The sequence below is a fragment of the Microcaecilia unicolor genome, chromosome 4, assembly GCF_901765095.1.
Source record: "Microcaecilia unicolor chromosome 4, aMicUni1.1, whole genome shotgun sequence".
Taxonomy (NCBI): Eukaryota; Metazoa; Chordata; class Amphibia; order Gymnophiona; family Siphonopidae; genus Microcaecilia; species Microcaecilia unicolor.
This window is the reverse complement of record NC_044034.1, coordinates 356,890,343-356,914,335: the sequence shown is the minus strand read 5'-3', so window position 1 is coordinate 356,914,335 and position 23,993 is coordinate 356,890,343. Positions and strand designations below refer to the sequence as shown.

Here is a 23,993-nt window from a genome sequence, read left to right as displayed (position 1 = left end):
AAATGTATTTCCATATTTTTACTGCCGGGTTTACCTGGCGGTAATCAGGCAGCACCGTATACTGCCTGGTTACCGCGGGAGACCTTACCGCCAACTCAATGAGTGGTAAGCGCTCCCCCCGTCAGCAAAGGTACCTGACGGCGGCAGCGGGGGAGGGTTGGTGGCGGCGGGAGGGGGGGTCGAATGTGGTGGGGGAGGGTCAGCGGCGGGGGATAAAAGCAGGGAGCCCAGGGCTAAATCTGCGGCGGCCTATGCCCCCGTGGCCGCACCTAGCTAAACCCCTGGGTACGATCAACTGCACTTAATGCTAAGCTGTTTACTGTACTTGGTTGCACAGGCCACCAAACACCAGTGTGATTTATCTAGCATAAAAGGTGCAGATACTAAAATGCTAGGTCACCCTTCAGGGGTGGGGTAATCACTGTGGGACCCACCCCACAATAGCCAGGCCCCTGGCAACCAGTCACAGGATCTATGACAAGGCAGAATTGGAGTGTAGAGCCTGGGTTAGTTTTAGCAGACAATGGAAATGGTGCCAGTACTCAGTACCCCCAAGTACCCCCTCAAAGAAAGCCCTGCCAAACACACTTCTTTGAGTCTAATAAGTGTGAGTGTGGGATTGGGTCCTTTCCGGCGGAGTAAACTGTGGAGTCTCTGGCTTGATCGGAAACAGAGTAGTGGAGGAGAATTAAAAGCCCTCAATCGGAGCTAAAATTAAGACAGAGGTACTCTGTGTGGAGAAATTGTTGTGGGTGTATTGTGTGTGCTGAAGAGGATCCTTGTGAGGAATGCCAAATGACCGCATTAACATGTGAGTTAATACCTGTGCTGAAACCATTCGAGCATTGCTCAACTGGGTTAAAGCTGCACTAATGCTTTGTGCTTCGGCTCCACTGTCTTTCATGAGTCAGACTGGTAAAGTCCTTTAGAGAACCCTGTCCTGGTTTTCAAGCTATCCAAAATGAATTTACAGGAGATAGATTTGCATATGCAAATAAATGGAGACAATGCCCACTGTGAGTTAAGTAAGGAGAGGAGCAGCCAAATGGGATGGGGAGTTTAGACTGTGAAATCTGAAAATCTAAAGATTCCACAAGAAAAAGTTTGAAAGCCCTCTACAATTCCGGTTGTTAGTGGCATATTGTGACAAAAGAGGGCGCCACCCACCCACAAACCGGCAAAGCTGGTCTATCGGAAATAGAAGAGCTTGAACTGAGGGCAATAATGAGACCTGACATTCCTTGTGATATAAAAACAATACGTTTAACTCATACCGGGACATGCAAACCACTCTGACAAGCTGATTTAATGGGTGGTATATCAAATTTAGAAACTTGAAACATAAGACAAATTCGAATGTAACAATTTGTGTGTAGGTGTGTGTTTTGTGTATTTCTATGTGTTTTATATGTTTGTGTGTGTTTTGTATGTGTTTGTGTGTGCATGTGTGCTTCTATGTGTGTATGTGTATATGTTTGTGCATACACATGTGTGTTTGTGCATACATGTGTGTATGCTTATGCATACATGGGTGTGCGTGCATGTATGTGTGTTTGTCCATGTGTGTTTGTGCGTGCATGTTCATGAGTGTGTGTGCATGTGTTTGTGCATGCATGTGAATGTTTGTGTGTGCATGTAAGTGTGTGCATGTGTGTATGTATTTGTGTGTACATCTTTATGTTTGTGTGTGCGCATGCACATGTGTATGTGTTTGTGTGTGCATGTGTATGGGATTTGCGTTACAAGACGTATGAGGAGAGACTTGCGGACCTGAACATGTATACCCTGGAGGAAAGGAGAAACAGGGGTGATATGATACAGACGTTCAAATATTTGAAAGGTATTAATCCGCAAACGAACCTTTTCCGGAGAGGGGAAGGCGGTAGAACTAGAGGACATGAAATGAGATTGAAGGGGGGCAGACTCAAGAAAAATGTCAGGAAGTATTTTTTCACGGAGAGAGTGGTAGATACTTGGAATGCCCTCCCGCGGGAGGTGGTGGAGATGAAAACGGTAGCAAAATTCAAGCATGCATGGGATAAACATAAAGGAATCCTGTGCAGAAGAAATGGATCCTCAGAAGCTTAGCCGAGATTGGGAGGTGGGGCTGGTGTTTGGGTGGTGGGGCTAGTTCTGGGCAAGACTTCTACGGTCTGTGTCCTGAAAATGGCAGATACAAATCAAGGTAAGGTATACATAAGAAGTAGCACAAATGAGTTTATCTTGTTGGGCAGACTAGATGGACCGTGCAGGTCTTTTTCTGCCGTCATCTACTATGTAACCGTTACTATGTATGTTTGTGCATGTTCTTGTTTGTGTCTGTGTGCGCGCGCATGAGAGAGAGAGAAAAAAAGCAACAGAATTGGGGGAAAAAATGTAAATGTTACCGTTGTATTAAGGAAATCCATTATACTCCTGCCTTTCTGCTCTGATACTTCGTTGCAGGGGCGTAGCTAGGTGGGGCCATGGGGGCATGGGCCCCCACAGATTTAGTCCTGGCCCCCTCTACTTTTGAACCCCCCACGCTGCCGACCCTCCCCCACCACTTTCAACCTCCCCAACCGCCACTGCCGCAAGGTACCTTTGCTAGCGGGGGTCTACAGCCCCCGCCAGCCTTAGTCTTCTTCAGCGCCGGTCTCCGGCATGTTCGCTGATCTGTGCTGTGAGTCCTCATGTCCTGCACGTTCCTTTAAGTGAAACTGAGCTCAGTTTCACTTAAAGGAACATGCAGGATGTCAGGACTCACAGCACAGATCAGCGAACGTGCCGGAGACTGGCGCTGAAGAAGACTAAGGCTGGCGGGGGTTGGGGACCCCTGCCAGCAAAGGTACCTTGTGGTGGTGGTGGCGGCAGCAGCGGTGGGTCAAAAGTGGCGGCGGAGGGGCGGTGGTGGGCTAAAATGTGCCTCCCCACCTTGGGCTCTGGACCCCCCTCCCGCCGAGGTCTGGCTACGCCCCTGCTTCGTTGTTTTCTGAAGGTGAGCAGCCCCATTTTAGACAGGTCATAGAAGCAGGAACTGAGTCAGTGTGTCTCAAGTTTCACCGGTATTTTAGAAAAGACTCTGCTGATGTAGAGCTTATTCTAAAATTCAGGAGAAACGGACGTTTATGTGCCAGGTGTGTGCAGAATAAACATCTATTTTAGAAAAATAAATGTATGTGCTGGCACTTAACCGGTTACCTTTGTGACCTTAGAAACATAACCAGACACTATCGCAATGTAGTCACAGTGAGTAGCCTAGTGGTTAGTGCAGTGGGCTGTGATCCTGGGGAACTGGCAAGTCACTTAACCCTCTACTGCCCCAGGTACAAATTAAGTACCCGTATATAATATGCAAACCGCTTTGATTGTAACCACAGAAAGGTGGTATATCAAGTCCAATCCAGTGGCGTTCCTAGGGGGGCTGACACCCAGGGCGGATTGCCGATGCGCCCCACCCCCGGGTGCAGCACGACCCCCCCCCCCCGGTGAAAGGACACCTCCCCTGGTGAAAGAACCCCCCCCCCCCTCCGGGTGCACGCCGCTGGAGGGGGTGCCGCGCGCCTGTCCACTTCGTTCGTTTCCATGCTCCCTCTGCCCCGGAACAGGAAGTAACCTGTTCCGGGGCAGAGGGAGCACAGAACGAACGTAGCGGACAGGTGTGCGGCACCCCCCCAGCGGCGTGCACCCGGGGCGGACCGCACCCACCGCCCTCCCCTTGGTACGCCACTGGTCCAATCCCCCTTCCCCCCCCTTTCCTTTCCCTTGCCAGTTTGCCATGGGGGGGGGGGGGGAGAGACAAAAAAACACTGGGAAATCAAGGGGGTTAAGGGGGCAATCTCCACCCTAATCCTTCCAGTAGCAGCTGTTTCCCAAATCCTCAACATGCTTGTTAGCAGGTGTAACTCCTGACATCAATGTTTTTAGAACACAGATCTTTAGTCCCCTTGGGAAATAGGGAATGAATGTTTATGAACTTGCCATGCCCTCGTCTTGCCCCAAAACAAGCCCAGACCACATGTCCTTACCATTTGCCCACACTTGGGTTTGTAATGTGCGTATCCCAGGCTTTGTGAAATAGGGACAGACATTTATGCAAGATAAACGATTAAGTACCAGTTTATGCACCTATCAAAATGCTAACAGGGCTTGTAAAATGAGAAGTTTTTCAAAGCTCAACTCTTTTGATTGTAAGGAAAGAGTGGTGTAGTCGTACTGACCATCATGAATGTCCAAATTTCCCAGAATCAATGCTTCAGATCTCTTACACGTGGGAGTAACCAACCAGAGGGAGTTTTAAGAAACATGTATCAGCTCAGGAATTAAACAGGAACAATGCCAGAAAGAAAATGGGACATATGAGGGATGGGAGAGGGCAAAAAGTTCATTTTGCTAATTTTCCCTGTGTGTAATTTAACAGCCGTTTGACCCTAGCCCAGGGTTACCATATTTGCGGAGACAAAAAGAGGAGAGAAAAAATAAAAATGGTTGCTACCTTTGCTAAAGATATATTTAATCATAGCCTTTAGTTACTACTACTTAATATTTCTAGAGCGCTACTAGGGTTACGCAGCGCTGTACAATTTAACAAAGAGAGACAGTCCCTGCTCAAAGAGCTTACAATCTAATAGATAAGAGTGAGACAAATATAGGACAATCAAGCCATTGTGACATCACTGATGAGGTTGGCTCTTAGGCATTGGTGGAATGAGGCATTATGACATCACAATCTCAGCTCTGGTTAAATCACTGCTATATGTAATACTACTACTACTATTTAACATTTCTAGAGCGCTACTAGGGTTACGCAGCACTGTACAATTTAACAAAGAGAGACAGTCCCTGCTCAAAGGAGCTTACAATCTAAAGGACAAATGTACAGTCAGTCAAATTGGGGCAGTCTAGATTTCCTGAATAGAGGTATAAAGGTTAGGTGCCGAAGGCGACATTAATGAACAGACATCAAACAGTGACTTGCTTACAAAACTTCAGGATTTGAGTTTGACTGAGTCTGAGCCCAAGCGTATTTCTCAGAAGAGCGACTATCCCTCAACAATTTTGGCTGAAAGTAGTACCGCGGGTCCCAGAATGCAGCAGGAAGGAAGGGGGTTGTCAGGAATCCAGGACTGGCCTCGAACTTCTTTCTTGGAGCTGAGTAACTTTGCAGCTCCACATGTAATGCAGTGACTAAGAGGTTCACCTCTTTCTCCCCCTCTAGTCTTAGCTCTCAAACCCTTCTCTGCTATTGCACATCTGTCTCTTCTCCCTCTCCAGCTGTTGGTCTTAGTTCTTCCTGTGAAATCTGTTTGTATTGTATTGTATTTATTTATTTATTGCGCTTGTATCCCACATTTTCCCACCTATTTGCAGGCTCAATGTGTCTTACAAAGACCTGTCATGGCAGCGCCATTCCAGGGTAAAAGATACAGTTGGTGTTACAAAGAAATTAAGGATGGTAAAGAAGTACTAGTAAACAATGACAGAAAGAGGCGTTCAGAGTCAGGGTAGTGTGGTGAGGTGTTATAATTAGGCTAAGGATTTTCCTGGTAAGCCTTGTGGAAAAGAAAGGTATAACAAATGATCTTTTATTTTTACAGCTGCAGATACATTTGTACGCTGTGCTTTTCCACTCATGGCAGGCTCAATGCAGATTACATATTATATGCAGGTATTTATTTGTACCTGGGGCAATGGAGGGTTAAGCAACTTGCCCAGAGTCACAAGGAGCTGCCTGTGCCTGAAGTGGGAATCAAACTCAGTTCCTCAGGACCAAAGTCCACCACCCTAACCACTAGGCCACTCCTCCACTGTTGCTACTATTTGACATTCTACATGGAATGTTGCTATTCCACTAGAAGTCGGCCCTTGCAGATCACCAATGTGGCCGCGCAGGCTTCTGCTTCTGTGAGTCTGACGTCCTGCACGTACGTGCAGGACGTCAGACTCACAGAAACAGAAGCCTGCGCAGCCTTCTACATGGAATGTTGCTAGTGGAATAGCAATTCCATGTAGAATCTCCAATAGTATCTATTTTATTTTTGTTACATTTGTACCCTGCGCTTTCCCACTCATGGCAGGCTCAATGCAGCTTACATGGGGCAATGGAGGGTTAAGTGACCTGCCCAGAGTCACAAGGAGCTGCCTGTGCCTGAAGTGGGAATTGAACTCAGTTTCTCAGGACCAGAGTCCACCACCCTAACCACTAGGCCACTCCTCCACTTCAGTATTTTTTTTTATTTATTTTTATTTTATTGCATTTGTATCCCACATTTTCCCACCTTTTTGCGGGCTCAGTGTGGCTTACAATAAGTTGTGAGTGATAGAAATACAATTTGTTACTACTCGGTTATGGATTACATTGTGAGGAGTTATGCGAGACAAACTCAGAGTATCATTAAGGAATATAACAATGGAAAAGAGCAGTGAAACATTTGGGCGAAACAACGAGAAACTAAAAGGGGCAGTACATAACAACAAGAAAGCATATGGTATACATTTTCTGTGAGTAGAAGTATGAGTGTGATGAGATTACGGGGGATGAGAATTCAGAGTGGCTGTATTGATGCATTATTGAACCGTGGGTGTGGGCTTTATGTGTTTTGGTTCTTTCCGTAAGTTTTCTCAAAAAGATGGGTCTTCAATAGTTTGCGGAAGGTGGCTGCCGGGGGTCGCGTAACTTTGGTATGTGGAAATTTAGCTTATTTTAGGAGTTATATGTATACAATGTTTTGTATATAGAATTTCAAGTGTAATTTGTAATTTCTTACAGTTTCATATCACTAATACGTATTGTATTTGATGAGTTTTGTTTTCTACCTACTTATCATTTCTATAGCGCTGTACACCATACACAGAAGACAGTCCCTGCTCAAAGAGCTTACAATCTAGATAATGTTTTTATTATTATGTATTGTTTGATTTGTGAATCACTCTGGACAAGGGCGGTATATAAACGGTAATAAATGAAATGAAATGAAAAAAAAAAATCCAGCTGCCATTCTTACCTGTGCTTTGTGCTGCGGTGGTGGTAGGATTAGAATCATTGTGTTTGGCTGGAAAACAAAAGGAAACAGAAAATATACTGAAAAGAGATGTTTGAACAAATGGTAGGAACAGAAAAAAGGGATGTTGAATTCTTTGACATTGTGTGTAATATCACCCACTACTGTATGAGGAAACTGTTTCTAAGCAGCATTTGAAAGCTTCCACCCAACTGCATGACATCAGGCCCCAGCTGTGACCCAGGGGGGGTCCAGGCATCTCTTCCCCTTCTCCCCACCCTTCTCCGTGTCCTCTTCTCTTCCCAGTCTTCCTTAAAAATTTACTTCCCTTCTCAGAGGGGCCCGGTGAGGCAGCCATCCTTACAAGCTGCCCCAAAGCTTTCCCTCTCTGCCGCAATCCGCCCCCCTTGGACACAATTCCTTGTTTCCGTCTGGGCGGATGAGGCAGCGAGGGAAAGCTTTGGGACAGCTTGTGAGGATGGCTGCCGCACTGGGGCCCCTCTGAGAACAGAAATAACAATTTTAAAGAAGACCGCAGGGTGAGGGGAAGGGAGGGAGATGGACTGTGGTGGGGAGAAGGGGAAGAGATGCCCGGACTGCGTAGTACTACTACTACTACTATTTAGCAATGCAGGTGGTGAGATCGGGGGGGAAGGTGGGATTAGGGACCCCTCCTTAATTTCTGCCCTGGGTCCCACCATGTCTAAAACCTGCCCTGCTGTGACTCGGTTGTAGGGCTCAACCGGACTAATGGGAATGTACTGTAAAATAAGGGGGAATCCCTTTTTAGTTATGAGCCCAGCTACAGCTCTGGTTCTGACCAGTAGCGTAGCTACGTGGGGCCAGGAGGGGCTTGGGCCCCCGTAGATTTGGCCCTGGACCCCCCCTGCCGACGACCCTCTCGACCCCCCCTCCCGTCGCCAACCCGCCGTCGCTTGCCTTTGCAGGACGTCAGAAACAGAAGGAAGCCTTTTGCGGGAAGAAGAGGACCTCGGCTGGCGGGGGTTGGGGTCCCCCACCAGCAAAGGTAGGCGACAGTGGTTTGGTGGCGGGAGGGGGGGGTCGAGAGGGTCGTCAGCGGGGGGAGGCAAAGTTGGTGGTGGCGGCGGCAGCGGGGTCGGCAATGGCGGGGGGGAGGGGGCTAAAATGTGCCCCCTCACCTCGGGCTCTGGACCCCCCTCCCGCCGAAGTCTGGCTACGCCCCTGGTTCTGACTGAGCTGCAAGTCCAGAAAAAGAGGAAACTGATGAGCCCCCCCCCCCCCCAAAATAAAGACTGGAAAGCAGTTCTCTGTGCTGTTGAAATAAATCTCCCCTTAGACTCTTTGGGGGTCTTTCACCAACTGCGGTAAAAAGCGGCCTTTGTGCAATTTTTTACGCAGGTCATTACCGCGCGCTCAGTCCGTTTTACCATAGGGGTAAAATGGCTGCTTTGGCTATACACTAATTTTCTCAGCACGAGCCCCCTACTGCCACCCTCTTGTGTAGGTGGTAAGGGCTCATGCACTAATCCTGAACTAATTGGTTAATGCGTGGCAATGTAGCTGCGCTAACTGATTAGCGCAGAACAAGCCCACTCTCCATCCCCCAGATCCGCCCCCCCCCCCCCCCGAATGCTAAAAAATAAAATCTAATTTTTAGCATGTGGGACACGTGTGCTCATTGGAAAGGGTTCCTTTTTCTAAGCTGAGGTAAAAAGGGGGCCTGCGCTAGCGTCAGCGCGTGTTTTTGATGTACGCCGAGGCCCCCTTTTACCACAGCAGGCAAAAGGCTGTCTCCTTTTCTTTGAAAAGAAATGGCCGTGCGGTAAGTGAACCACTTACCACACAGGTTGGAAAGACAACAAAGCAGATCAGTAGAAGAAAACCATAAATTTATTGAACAAAAAACCCCCCAAATATTCAAATCAGCCCGACACAGGCCGTGTTTCGCCCAGCAGGGCTGCGTCAGGGGCTACACAGTTTTCTTTTATTGTCAGGGTTAATGAGATATGTATACCGATATAAAAAACAGAGTTGCTATTGTATCTGACGGATTGCACGCCATCACTTTTTTGATTATTTGGCTGTTTTTTAATTACATTTTAGAAAACCTCTTTGTACATTTTTTTACATCAGTATACATATCTCATTAACCCTGACAATAAAAGAAAACTGTGTAGCCCCTGACGCAGCCCTGCTGGGCGAAACACGGCCTGTGTCGGGCTGATTTGAATATTTGTTTTTTTTGTTTAATAAATTTATGGTTTTCTTCTACTGATCGGCTTTGTTGTCTTTCCGTCTTGGGATTTGCAGATCATCTGCCTTTTTGTTTTCTTGGACCCTCCCACTTACCACACAGCCATTTGGGGGGGGGGGGGGAGAACTTACCACCACCCATTGAGGTGGTGGTAAGGGCTCCTGCACTGACCAGGCGGTAACCAGGCTGTGCTGCGCCGCCAGGTAAGCACCAGTGCTACAAAAATAGAAAATATTTTTTCGAGCGCCTGAATTGGCACTCGCTGGGGGTGGGAACTATCTCTGGGCTCCTGCAGTAATACTGGATTGGCGCACGGCAAACCCATTGCTGCAGAACAACTCTTTAGTAAAAGGGTACATAAGTACATAAGTACATAAGTACATAAGTAGTGCCATACTGGGAAAGACCAAAGGTCCATCTAGCCCAGCATCCTGTCACCGACAGTGGCCAATCCAGGTCAAGGGCACCTGGCACGCTCCCCAAACGTAAAAACATTCCAGACAAGTTATACCTAAAAATGCGGAATTTTTCCAAGTCCATTTAATAGCGGTCTATGGACTTGTCCTTTAGGAATCTATCTAACCCCTTTTTAAACTCCGTCAAGCTAACCGCCCGTACCACGTTCTCCGGCAACGAATTCCAGAGTCTAATTACACGTTGGGTGAAGAAAAATTTTCTCCGATTCGTTTTAAATTTACCACACTGTAGCTTCAACTCATGCCCTCTAGTCCTAGTATTTTTGGATAGCGTGAACAGTCGCTTCACATCCACCCGATCCATTCCACTCATTATTTTATACACTTCTATCATATCTCCCCTCAGCCGTCTCTTCTCCAATTAGCACGGTATACCTGAGTACACCCCGTAGTAAGGCCTTTTTTTGATGAAGTAAGCACATGTTAGCATAAGACATAAGCATCGCCACACTGGGACAGACCAGAGGTCCATCTAGCCCAGCACCCTGTCTCCGACAGTGGCCAATCCAGGTCACAATCACCAGACAAGATCCACGGAGCAAAGCATTTTGTACTGCTTGTTCCAGGAATAGTGGATTTTTCCCTATGTCCATTTAATAACATTCTATGGCCTTTTCCTTCAGGAAGCCGTCCAAACCTTTCTTAAACTCTGCTAAGCTAACCACCTTAACCACATTCTCCGGCAACGAATTCCAGAGTCGAATTACGCGCTGAGTAAAGAAAAATTTTCTCCCATTTGTTTTAAACTTACTGCACTCCAGCTTCATTGCAAGCCCCCTTGTCCTAGTATTTTTGAAAAGCGTAAACAGACGCTCCACGTCTACCCGTTCCACTCCACTCAGTATTTTATAGACCTCTATCATGTCTCCCCTCTGCCGCCTTTTCTCCAAGTTGAAGAGCCCCAGCCGCTTTAGCCTTTTCTCAAAGGAAAGTCGTCCCATCCCCTTAATCATCTTCGTCGCCCTTCTCTGCACCTTTTCTAATTCCACTATATCTTTTTTGAGGTGCGGCGACCAGAATTGAACACAATACTCTAGGTGCGGTCGCACCATGGACCGATACAGTGGCATTATAATATCCCCTTTATATTTAAAAAACCAGCTCTGAAGACGGTTTTTTCATTTTTACTATCAACACATCTACCCTGTTTCCCTGAAAATAAGACCTAGTAGAGGTTTTCCTGAATTGGTAGATATAAGGCCTCCCCCGAAAGTAAGACCTAGCAAATTTTTGTTTGAAAGCAGGGCCGCCGAGAGCCAGACAAGGCCGCCCCCGGGCCACCCCCCCTACCCGAGGTCGCCGGGCCCCCCCTTCACCCACCCTCCGTCGCTCCCGGAACTAACCTTAAACGCCTCCTTTCACCTTCGCAGCAAGCAGCAACAGGGCAGACCTCTCCTTCCTTCCGTGCCCCGCCCTCGCGGATGTTACGTCAGGCGAGGGTGGGACACGGAAGGAAGGAGTGGCCTGCCCTGCTGCTGCTTGCTGCGAAGGTGAAAGGAGGCGTTTAAGTTTAGTTCTGAGAGCAACGGAGGGCGGGCGGGCCAACCCCGATCCAACCCCGATGTTTCCCCGAAAAATAAGACAGCCCCTGAAAATAAGACATAGCGAATTTTGGGGGGCAAAAATTAATATAAGACAGTGTCTTATTTTCGGGGAAACACGGTATTAATTTGTCTTAGTAAAAGTCCCCAACAAAGGAGAAAACAAGGACAGATTATTTAACCCCCCCCAACCTCCCCCCCCCCCCACAACTTGAGCCTTAATCTTATATGACAAGTGGCCTAGTTTATTTATTAAGATAAGATTTTATATACCACCTGCATTTTAATGAAAACAATCAAAGCGATTCACAAATGAATTCACCATTCAAAACCTTCCCCTTCCCCTTCCTCTTTAATAAAACCTTTAACATAGTAACATAGTAGATGACGGCAGAAAAAGACCTGCACGGTCCATCCAGTCTGCCCAAGAAATGTGCCACTTTTTTGTGTATACCTTACCTTGATTTGTACTTGTCTTTTTCAGGGCACAGACCGTACAAGTCTGCCCAGCACTATCCCCGCCTCCCAACCACCAGCCCCGCCTCCCACCACCAGCTCTGGTACAGACCGTATGTCTGCCCAGCGTTATCCCTGCCTCCCAACCACCAGCCCCGCCTCCCACCACCAGCTCTGGTACAGACCGTATGTCTGCCCAGCGTTATCCCCGCCTCCCAACCACCAGCCCTGGCACAGACTGTATAAGTCTGCCCAGCACTATCCCCGCCTCCCACCACTAACACTTCCCATTTACAAACAGTTTCCCTAATTCCTGACCTATCTCAACCTAACCTCTTATTACTATCAAATAAGCTACATGAAAACCCTGCACCTATCTCAGTATATCCAGTATTCTGACATTATGGGCAAAGCTACGTTTTTAGTGCTTTACGAAAAGACCTCGCATTGGTCCATCAGGCGTAATTCAGGAGGCACTTTGCTCCACAGGACGGGTGCTGCTGCTGAGAATGGCTAGACCTCCATCGAGCGCACCACAAGATCTTCAATGCAGTGGCGTAGCCACAGGTGGGCCTGGGTGGGCCAGGGCCCACCCACATAGGGCTCAGGCCCACCCAACAGTAGTATATGTTTAGCAGAAGCTGGTGGGGATCCCAATCTCTGCTAGCTGAAGACTTCCCCCTGATGGTAACGAAAATGCTGCTCTCCACGATACTGGCACCTACGCATGCTCAGTTTTCAGCGCATGTCTGCTGCAGACTGCCAAGGTGGAGAGAAGCATTTTTCCACCAGTTGAGATATTTGTTTGGTGCGGTGGAGAACACTTGGTGCCCACCCACTTCTTCCCTAGGCCCACCCAAAATCTGTTGTCTGGCTACGCCCCTGCTTCAATGATGGGACTTCCAGTAAACCCCTCTGGCTACAGCGAAACAACCCATGCCGTTATTAAACTCTTCAAAAGTAGACGTTCACAAATCACAAATACCTTTTCTTTCTTTTCTTGTTCAAGGACGCAATGGATACTTCGGCATAAGCAGTGTATAAAGCAAACCCTTTGTAGAGTCTTACATTGGCAAACATACCCTAGTGGAAACTCAACTCCCAAGCCCACCACTTCTTGACTGCGATCTGTAAACGTTTTCCACCAATGATGAATCAAGCCTGAAGTGTTAGGATGTAATCTAATTTTATTTTTGTCTCACAAAAATGAATCCAGTCTTCTGAAGATGCTAAATTATTGTTTGATTTTCTAAAATGATCTCCTAACCATTGCTTTTGAGTGGATGCGGTTTTCAAATCATCGCTAGCAACTCACCGATGCCCCAGCCTTCATAATTGGCCTGCTTATACAATACGAAAAAGCAAAGGACCTCGATAGAATTTTTTTTATTTTTGTTACATTTGTACCCCGCGCTTTCCCACTCATGGCAGGCTCACTGTGGCTTACATGGGGCAATGGAGGGTTAAGTGACTTGCCCAGAGTCACAAGGAGCCGCCTGTGCCTGAAGTGGGAATTGAACTCAGTTCCTCAGGACCAAAGTCCACCACCCTAACCACTAGGCAACTCCTCCACTGTTGCTACTATTTGAGATTCTACATGGAACGTTGCTATTCCACTAGCAACATTCCATGTAGAAGTCGGCCCTTGCAGATCATCAATGTGGCCACGCAGGCTTCTGCTTCTGTGAGTCTGACGTCCTGCACATACATGCAGGACGTCAGACTCACAGAAACAGAAGCCTGCGCAGCCTTGTACATGGAATGTTGCTAGTGGAATAGCAACATTCCATGTAGAATCTCCAATAGTATCTATTTTATTTTGTTACATTTGTACCCTGCGCTTTCCCACTCATGGCAGGCTCACTGTGTCTTACATGGGGCAATGGAGGGTTAAGTGACTTGCCCAGAGTCACAAGGAGCTGCCTGTGCCTGAAGTGGGAATTGAACTCAGTTCCTCAGGACCAGAGTCCACCACCCTAACCACTAGGCCACTCCTCCATGAGAAAATCTTTCCTTCATGTGAAGCAGAATTGCAGCAACTCAAAAAACTGCCTGCTGTTTCGACTTGGCAGCTCTCGTCTCCTCCTACCTCACTGGAAGAGTCATGGCCTTCTCATCGTCGGAGTTTGCACAGGCAGACTCAGAGATCCAGCCGATTCCTGAGCTTCGTCATTACGCCTGCAGTCCTTTCTATCATCAGATTTGCGGACCATCTTTAAATCCTTTTTGTTGCCATTCATCTTATTCTCTATTTTGTCTGTTTCTTCCCCTCCCTTCTTCCTCTGTGCCTTCCTCTCTACTGACATTGTAATTGTTTCTTCGGTTCTTTGTAAGCCGCTTTGAGGCTGCTCTCAGTGGTATAAATGTTCTGAATAAATAAATAAAATAAATAATATCTGTAGCGTTAAAACTGATTATTTCGCATTGGAAGGATAATTCTCAAGTGAATGTTTATCTTTGGTGGAATTTGATTTAATGGTTGATAAAAAATAGGAACAGTCTAGTGTTTATTCCTCAGTGGGCATTCCAGCTAGACGTAAGAAATGGAAGACCTTAGATCTTTTTCTAACCATTTAGAGACGTGAATCTCAGCTTTTGTAGCTGTAAAATGTATTCATGTATTTGTTATGAATTGTTCTGAAAATGTTTGTGTTGCTCTGCTGCTGCCCGCAGCGCTTCCACACGGAGGTGAGAGGCAGTGCAGGGGGCCCGATACGGAGGGGGGCGGGAGCGGCGGCGGGGATGGGGGGGAGGGTGGAGGTTGTTTCGCGCGATGTTCCTTTCCAGGCGGCGTCCGACAATTCGACTCCGTTTCCCTCTCTGTTCCGCCCTCTGACGTCCTGACGTCTTGACGCGAGGGCAGGACAGAGAGCGAAGGCTGTACTGCGCATTTGCAAGTGAGTACGGTCACTTGCTGTTTATATGTTTGATATTGCATTTGGTTCTGACAGTGATTCAGTATAGGAAGGGGTCTTCCGCGTTCAGAGAGGCCTGGCCAGCCTTTTCATAGCAGATATCTGCCCCATGGTCCACTACACCATTTAACAGACTGAGGGCTACATAGGAACCTTCACAACAGGCTACATTTTTCTACCCCGAATCCATGGTCCATGCCGTACAGCAACTCCTACGGAGGGGACCTGTGTATGTGTAATCTGGTTCACGGATGAGGTCGTGTTTGTAATGTTTTGGATATTGTGTGGAATTATGTTGTCTGGTCTGTTGTTATGAGGTTTTATGGAACTACTAGGAAAGAAGGCCCGTTTCTCAGAGCAATGAAACGGGCGCTAGCTTTTTTTTTTGGGGGGGGGGGGGTGACTCACATACGGAGAACAGTGGCGATTTTCCTGGGCCGCCCCGTGGCTTGTCGCCGTTGTAGCTGGTTCGTGCGCCGCCGCTGTTGTTAGCGTTGTCGTAGCTCTGTGTGGGTGGCGATTTTCCTGGGCCGCCCTCGACGTCATCGCGTTTTGACGCGAGGGCGGAGCACAGGTACAGTAATAAAACTCACCCTCAACGTTTGCTCCGCCCTCGATGTCATGACGTTTGACGCGAGGGCGGGGCCCGGTGGCTTCACCACCACGAACCTTCGAACCTGAAGGAACTGAAGTCAGTGGCTTGGCTTCACTGACGTCAGTGTCCCCAGAACGCTGAGGATGAGTTTTATTATAGTAGATATTTTAGGTGGTTCTAGAAGTTTACAGTGCTGTAACTCACTGACTGTTCAGGTAATTCAAAAGAAATAATTGTAAAATCTTACTTAATAAATAATTTCCAGTCTGTGCGACACAGTTTACTTCTGATCACATCTTCCATGCTATTTACAAAGGCTCAGAAATCCTGAATTAAAATTCTTCCCTTATTGCACTTAACGTCAGCTGGACCTAAGGATAAGCAACAGGAAAAGCGGCTTAGCCAGATCTCATAAAGTCTAACTTACCCTAGACCTGGTCCTTTCATCAGATCACCTTAGAGGTTTATCCTTTAACATTCCAACCAGTTGCTGTGTGCATGAAAAACAGAGGCTCCTTTCTCACTCACATCCTTCTCTGCAGGAAGATCCTGTTTGGTAAATCTTCAGGAATGAGGTCTCATGGAGAGATGCAAAATGACCAACAAACTAGTATTACTACACTGAAGATGAGAAGCCTTGTAAATTATTGTTTATTGAGAATAAACTTGATTTCTTTCCTAAATTTCTCAAGATTTTTATAATAATCTTCTATTATCATAAGATAAATCATTTTGTCTTAGATATTCTAAATCTTTGATTTGATGGATTCTGCCTTCTGTTTTTGACAGCTGAATCAGAGGTGCCATCAAATCCAGAGAATATTTGCCCCCTAGGACTAGGGGGCATTCGATGAAGCTACAAAGTAGTACATTTAAAACGAATCGGAGAAAATGTTTCTTCACTCAACGTGTAATTAAACTCTGGAATTCGTTGCCAGAGAATGTGGTAAAGGCGGTTAGCTTAGCGGAGTTTAAAAAAGGTTTGGACGGCTTCCTAAAGAAAAAGTCCACAGACCGTTATTAAATGGACTTGGGGAAAATCTACTATTTCTGGGATAAGCAGTATAAAATGTTTTGTACTTTTTTGGGGATCTTGCCAGGTATTTGTGACCTGGATTGGCCACTGTTGGAAACAGGATGCTGGGCTTGATGGACCTATGCCATTCATCTCACTCATAGTCTAGGGCTCCACACCGACACGTGTTTCGCCAACTAGGCTTTTTCAAGGCTATGCCCCTTTCTGTCTCATATCTGAGTATTCACTCCTTAATCGCCAGCCTCGACTCGTGTTGGTGTGGAGCCCACTATGAGTGAGATGAATGGCATAAGTCCAAACGACTGCTAAGTTTCAGTTGATACAAAGCTAAGTACAATGAAATTTTCTTTACCAATTTTGTGAAGATTGAAAACGTTTTAGATAAAAAATAAGAAATAATAAAAATATAAATAATTTAAAATACACAAAGAAAATATATTGACCAACGACGAGAGGAGCATAAGTCTAATCACTAGATGCTCAACAACATCAAAGTGAAAGTTTTACATAAAAAATACCTCTGAGGTCTGATATAATAAGGATAACTATGAGTGAAAAATGATATACAGTATTCTGGAGAGTATATATAAGTGAAACATTATTATTATTAGCATTTGTATAGCGTTACCAGGCGCACGCAGTGCTGAACACCTGACACAGAGAGCCAGACCCTGCTCAATAGAGCTTACAATCTAAAGTAATACAGACAGACAAGACAATACGGGCAAGTACTGGGTGAGAAGGAACAAGGGGAGGTAAATGAGTAGTGGCTAGGAGCCAAAAGCAGCAGTGAAAAGGTGGGTTTTCAGCATAGATTTGAAAATAGGTAGAGATGGAGCAAGACATACAGGCTCAGGAAGTTTATTCCAGGCATAAGGTGCCGCGAGACAAAAGGAACGAAGCCTGGAGTTAGCAGTGGAGGAGAAGGGGGACGACAAGAGAGACTTGTCCAGCGAGCGGAGATCACGGGGTGGAATGTAGGGAGAGATGAGAGTGGAGAGGTAGTGGGGGGCTGCAGAATGGATGCATTTAAAGGTCAGTAAGAGAAGTTTGAACTGTATACGGAAGCGGACAGGGAGTCAGTGAAGTGACTTGAGGAGTGGGCTAGTGTGGGTATAACGATTTTGGCGGAAAATAAGCCGTGCTGCAGAATTTTGGACATTTTTGGAGAGGAGAGAGATGACTGAGCGGAAGACCAGTAAGAAGTAAATTGCAATAATCCAAGCGAGAGGTGACAAAGCATTTCAGTGACAGTCTAACAGGATGGGGGTGGATAGGTGAGAGACAGGAAGAGTCGGTGGATGAGGGACAGCGAGATATGCATGGAGACAGGAGGGTGACAAAGCAGTACAATTTTATGGTTTATAATGGGCTAGAAAACCCAGATCTTTGTTAAGTCCTGTCTGGTGGGTGTCAAAATATTTAATTATTCTGACTTCAAAGGTCTTACGTTCCTGTATTGTTTTAAAGTTCCCTTTCAGGATTCTTACCATGAAATCACTGGTACAGTGTTCTGGTTTTGTAAAGTGCTGCCCCACAGACGTGACATCTTTATTGGTACTAGCATTTTTCATATGGTGTCTATGTAAATTAAATCTCTTCTTTAGCATCTGTCTTGTTTCTCCAATGTAGCAGCCTTCGTTGCTGCCTAGTGACTGTTTGTTCCTGATGTGGAGTCTGGTAAATATTTTCAGTACGGTATTTCACAATGAAAGCACAATTTTATTTCTTTTGTTTTTATCATTTGCATTTATACCAGTTCATTTGACTAGATCAAGGTGGTTACAAGAATAACATAAAACAGTCTCGATAAAATTAGAATTCTAAAACAATCTAACAGAAGTGCCTCGCCTCACTAGAGCTGAGATGTCAAAAGAGCAGTATTGAAGGAAAACACGGTGGTGATGTAGGCCACAGTATCCTTAGAGAAACTGAAGGGCACTTATTCTCTTCACTCCCACTCGCCATCCATTCTCGACTCTCCTTTTGCTTCGTGCCTGACACGCTGGATGCCTGTTAGTACTTGCAAAGCAGGTATTTCCCAGTTGAACAGCAGGTGAGCCATGAGACCTTTATTTCCCCCCCTCCCGCCCAGCACACCTGCACGGTACAAAGATCACCTGCAGGCATGTTGAGTTTCAGTTTCAATTCCTAGATGTTGTTACGTCCTGAAGTAAAACCACTTCAATATGCTCAAGATATGACAGAAGAGACTGTGCTTCTTGGAACAGTAGATGATCAATGAATTGGCCTCTGGTGAGCACAGTGCTTATGTCCAAGCTCGTATGTTCAGTGTGTCTTCTCATGTTCCCACACCAATCTATAAACTGACAATGTCTGATCACCATTACCAATGACATGTGGATAAAGGTGAGCCGGTTGATACTGTGTATCTGGATTTTCAAAAGGCATTTGACAAAATACCTCATGAAAGACTCCTTAGGAAATTGGAGAGTCAAGGGATAGGAGGTAGTGTCTTATTGTGGATTAAAAACTGGTTAAAAGATAGAAAACAGAGAGTAGGGTTAAATGGTCAGTATTCTCAATGGAGAAGGGTAGTTAGTGGGGTTCCACAGGGGTCTGTGCTGGGACCGCTGCTTTTTAACATATTTATAAATGACCTAGAGATGGGAGTAACTAGTGAGGTAATTAAATTTGCTGACGACACAAAGTTATTCAAAGTTGTTAAATCGCAAGAGGATTGTGAAAAATGACAAGAGGACCTTACATGACTAGGAGACTGGGTGTCTAAATGGCAGATGACGTTTAATGTGAGCAAGTGCAAAGTGATGCATGTGGGAAAGAGGAACCCGAATTATAGCTACGTAATGCAAGGTTCCACGTTAGGAGTCACCGATCAAGAAAGGGATTTCGGCATCGTTGTTGATGATACGTTGAAATGCTCTGCTCAGTGTGTTGTGGCAGCTAAGAACGCAAATAGAATGTTAGGTATTATTAGGAAAGGAAGGGAAAACAAAAATGAGGACGTTATAATGCTTTTGTATTGTTGCAGGAATTGATGCATGAATTTGTGATGCCTCAGGAGTCAGACAGCACACACCAGTATGAGAGAAAAATCTTCTTTATTTGCCAGCAAACAAAGCAAGACATCAGTTCTAGCTCTCTTCTCTTTCTCTCAGCTCTCTGTGTCTTTGTCTCAGCTGCTTCTCTTCTTATGCTGTCTTCTCCTTCTTCTGTCTGTTCCTTCTGTCCTTCTCTTTCTTCTGAGCTCCTTCTGAGTTCTTTCTGACGTAAACTGCTTCTGCTCCTACTTAAATACTGTTCTATCCAGCCTAGCCTAGCCCAGCCCCCTTACTCTCCAATTGGTTAAGGAATTAGATTGGCTACCTTGCCTCAACCAATCATTACTTTTGAAATATCAGTTACATAGGTTCCAGACATCCTAAACTGACCTCTGACCTGGGGCCCCTTAAGCCAGACATTTGGTCTCCAGTCTCTTACATGTTATTATGATTGATTTCTCATATTCCTAGTACTAACTGCTAACTAAACTCTGGCATTCATTAAAGAGGTCAAAAGCCAATCTTACTTAATGGCATACTGCTATACTTTCAGGACTATTCCTACAGTTACCTATAATTAATCAAGGAGAAGAGAGCTGACTAGTTCTGACCTTTTTCACCTCTCAGCTCCATACACAGAACTAGCTAAGACCATAGTTAATTCAAAACACATGTTGATCTCCTCACAGCAGTCTTTGCTTGAAATGTCAGACAAAGAGTAATACAGGATTTAACAGACATTCTACATAGACACAAAACTTATTAATTTACACAGAATACAGCATATTCTAAAATAAGCATAATCAGATATATCTATATCTAAGCTATCTACATATTAAGCACTTCTAAATAGTATTTCAGCCTATTCTTAAACTACAATATGTCATATGTCTGGCTCGTGCCTGCTTACAAAACTATTCAGTAAGCCTAATAATTTACAGATGTGCCAGCTAGCATTGGCAATTCACAAGGGACAGAGTTTCATTTCTCACTGACCTTTCCTAACCTTAGCTCGGCCAAACTAGACTCTAATTAATTCCAGCCTGCATTCCTTCACTACTTTGCTGGCAGAGTGAAAAGAATTCAAACTTCAAGCTTTTAATATCATTTCTTATATATATATAATTATTTCTCAGAGTTAACACTTTCTTTGCCCATGGCTGCCTCATTCCCCCCTTTGAGACTAAAATCAGCTTATGCAGAAATAAGTCTCACATCTCAAACTCTGGAGATTATAGTGATCCTAACTAGGAATAGACTTGTGAATCACCATTACCCTACTTGTTAAGGTTCGACGGCATACTGCCGAAGCACATGAGGCCAAGAAACAAAACAAAAACCCTGCTAAAACTAAGACTATTAGGGAAATGAACAAGGGACGTATCCAGGAGGTCAATGACCACCACCAGGAGGTAAGATCTAATCCTCCTCGGTAATCCTCCACATTAAGGCTGGCCAACTGTAGGACTTTATCCATAGCATGCCTAACTACATGCGTCCTATTTATGACAATAGTACAGCACTCTGAAGAATTTAGCACTGTGCAGAGGCCACCCTGGGCTGCAAAGAGATAATCAAGACCCATACGGTTATACCGAGAAACTATACTTAATTCATTAATTTGATCCTGCAATGCATTGACTACTACGTTCAGCTCATGAACTAGAACATGGAGTAGGGATTGAAGTCTCCGGGTAGCCATACCTAGTTCAGTAATACCCGCTACCGGGCCTCCAATTGGAATCCAGGCCGTGGCAGAAAGGGCTACAAGTCTCTTTTTAGTCAGAGGATAAGTAGAATTGATATACTGGAGGGCTAATTCAATCGCCTCATCCTCTGTGGCAACGGAGGAGGGTAAGGACAAAGCCTCTCGCTTAGAGCGGTGCGGGGATAGCGGCTTAAGAGGAATAACTTTAGGAAAATAATTCAAGGTTACCAATACACAAAAATCATATGTGGAGGGAAGAATCATGTGGAGGACATTATCACAGAGCCAGTAATGACCAAGGAGAGGGTGAGGAAAGTTCCCAATAAATGTTGGCTCAGGCTGGACAGGGTACTTAGGGTGCCCATAATGCGAGCCCCTATCCCAGGGGGAACGAAGACGAAATGGAGACTTTGCACACCATAGGCGCCAATCCCCAATTGTGACAGGCTGCTCATTTGTTAGTAACTCTTCATACCCCGGGGACTTATGAAAGTAGAAAATAAGCTTGGACACTATAGTCTTCTCAGTGGTACGCTTAGGAGCCAGATAATCACCTGGGTCATAATCTACAGGTATGGTAGCAGGGCACATAGGAGTACCTGGAGAAACTACCCACACAGATTCTCCTTTTTCTGGGAGAACATTAGTATAGTTACAGGGAATGGGAAGAACAGTTGAGATGCTTCTTGTTAAACAAAACACTCCAGAGGCTGGATAGGGAGACGTAAAAACTGGCCTTAGAGAAGATTCAGAGGGGGAAGTAGCATTATAAAGGACCACCAAGTATAATCCTGGCTCCAAGGGCCTGAACTCGAAAAGTAGGGAGGTATAAGAGCTGGGAGTTGCACAGGGACAGGTACAGCTGGGACATCTGTGGTATAAGGAGAAAATCGGGAACACACAATACAAGGGGAAGTAATCTTTGCCTGGCTAATTAGTTCCTGGACTGAGTGTAACCAAAGGTTGGAGCGAGTTGGGGTATTAGGAACAAGGAGGCAAGGAGTAGAAAACAACAAAAGCATCCAAACTACTAACATTTTCTTTCTTCCTAATCTAAAACAAATACAGCAAACTAATTAAGCAATAATATTTCAACAGTCTGTGCTAATCACAGATTACTCTCATATAATGTTCTCAGTCTTTGAGTTCTTATACCAGTTGGGATAGACCCTCAACTGACAAGGATCAAGCTTTCAAATTCCAAAAAAGCCAGAATCAGGCAAGAAAGAGTCTCAGTGTGAAGCCGAAGTTCAGCCGCTCCTGCAGTATGCAGTTGACCCTTCTTTTCAGCTAGTAGATTCTTTGGTTCGGGTCAGGCGCAACTTCAATGGCTCCGCTGGATCACTTTCTGCTCTCCACTGTCTAGGCTCCGTCTGATCCGTGCTGGGCTCAGTCTGATCAGCAGACTTAATTCGAGACCAATGGACCCATGGAGTAATCCCTGCGACCTTCACAGCTGTAGGGGTAGAAAGCAAAACAGTAAAAGGTCCTTTCCATCGGGGCCCCAAAGGCTGGAGCTTCCAGTCTTTCACCCAAACTCTATCCCCTGGCAGGAAGGAATGTACCTGAGCCTGGAAGGGGACAGGGTTTATTTCTCTCACATAAGACTGAAGCTCAGAAATTATCTTACCCAAGAGGGCTACCTGTTCCTGCACCTGGGCAGACCCTAAAATCCCTATGTCTCCCTTAATTCCCTGTAAAATGGCTGGGGGCTTCCCATACACAATTTCAAAGGGAGAAAGGGCTGTTCCTTTAGTTGGGGTGCATCGGAGGCGAAAGAGGGCTAGTGGCAGTGCCTGTGGCCATTTCAGTTGGGTTTCCTGACAAATCTTTGCTAGGCTATTTTTCAAGGTTCTGTTTGCCCGCTCAACCTGCCCTGAACTCTGGGGACGATAGGCACAATGCAATTTCCAGGTAATGCGCAATGCGCGGGACAGGGCCTGAAGTGTAGCTTCAACAAAGGCGGGACCATTATCTAAACCTATGGCAAGGGGCAGTCCATACCTGGGGATAACATCCCTAAGGAGAGCTCGAGCTACTTCTGTGGCTTTCTCAGTGACTGTAGGATATGCTTCCACCCACCCAGAAAAGGTACAGACCATGACTAAGAGGTATCGGAACCTACCGCTCCTGGGCATTTCTGTGAAGTCTATAACTAGGGACTCAAAGGGTGTTAGTCCTCTAGACTGAACTCCTGGTGGAATACGGGGTCCCTGACGAGCATTATTCTGGGCACAGAGAGTACATCGGGCAGAGGCAGTGGCAACCAGACTATCCAATCCTTCCAGCACCACTACTCGACTGAGTAGACGGGCTAGTGCTGTTTTCCCTAAGTGTGATAGGTCATGAGCTTGAGACACTACAGGCCAAGCTAGGTGGCGTGGCACCAGAACTCTGGTATCAGGGAGATGTAACCAGCCATCAGGTCTCCTTACTGCACCTTCTTCTTGAGCCCATTTCTCTTCCACTTGGGTATATATAGGTGTCCATTCTTGCAGTCGAATTTGGAACAGGGGGGGTCACAGTACTTGCTGGGGGTCCTCGAGCAGCTTCCTTGGCCACCCGATCAGCATGGCGGTTCCCTCGGGCCACTGGAGTATCTATTCTTTGGTGTCCCCTGCAGTGAATGACAGCTACCTTCTTGGGGGCCCAAACAGCCTCTAGCAGCTGAAGTATTTCAGGTCCATACTTAACAGGTTGGCCTGCAGCATTTATGAGTCCCTTTTCCTTATACAAAGCTCCATGAGCATGTAGAGTTGTGAAGGCATACTTGGAATCAGTATAAATGTTAGTCACCAGTCCTGCTGCTAGCTCCAGAGCTCGTATGAGGGCCACAAGTTCTGCTTTCTGAGCTGAAGTTCCTTGGGGCAGGGCTCTTGCTTCTATCACCTTGTCTTCTGTCACCACAGCATAGCCTGCCAGTCGCTTGGAGTTCTCCACATAACTGCTTCCATCTGTGAAATAAATTACATCTGGGTCCCTCCATGGAACATCTTTAAGATCTGGTCGACTGGAGTACACTTCATC

General features: G+C 46.0%; 1 protein-coding gene across 5 annotated transcripts in view; it reads right to left on the bottom strand.

Annotated features, from left to right (window-relative positions):
- ADGRG2 (adhesion G protein-coupled receptor G2) overlaps positions 1 to 23,993 on the bottom strand; it is a 186,751-nt gene that overhangs the window by 92,117 nt on the left and 70,641 nt on the right. For all 5 annotated transcript variants that reach the window (XM_030202278.1, XM_030202280.1, XM_030202281.1 and 2 more), the window contains one exon: positions 6,984 to 7,031. In XM_030202278.1, coding sequence (XP_030058138.1) covers positions 6,984 to 7,031 — 48 coding nt within the window. The remainder of the gene's footprint in view (positions 1 to 6,983; positions 7,032 to 23,993) is intronic.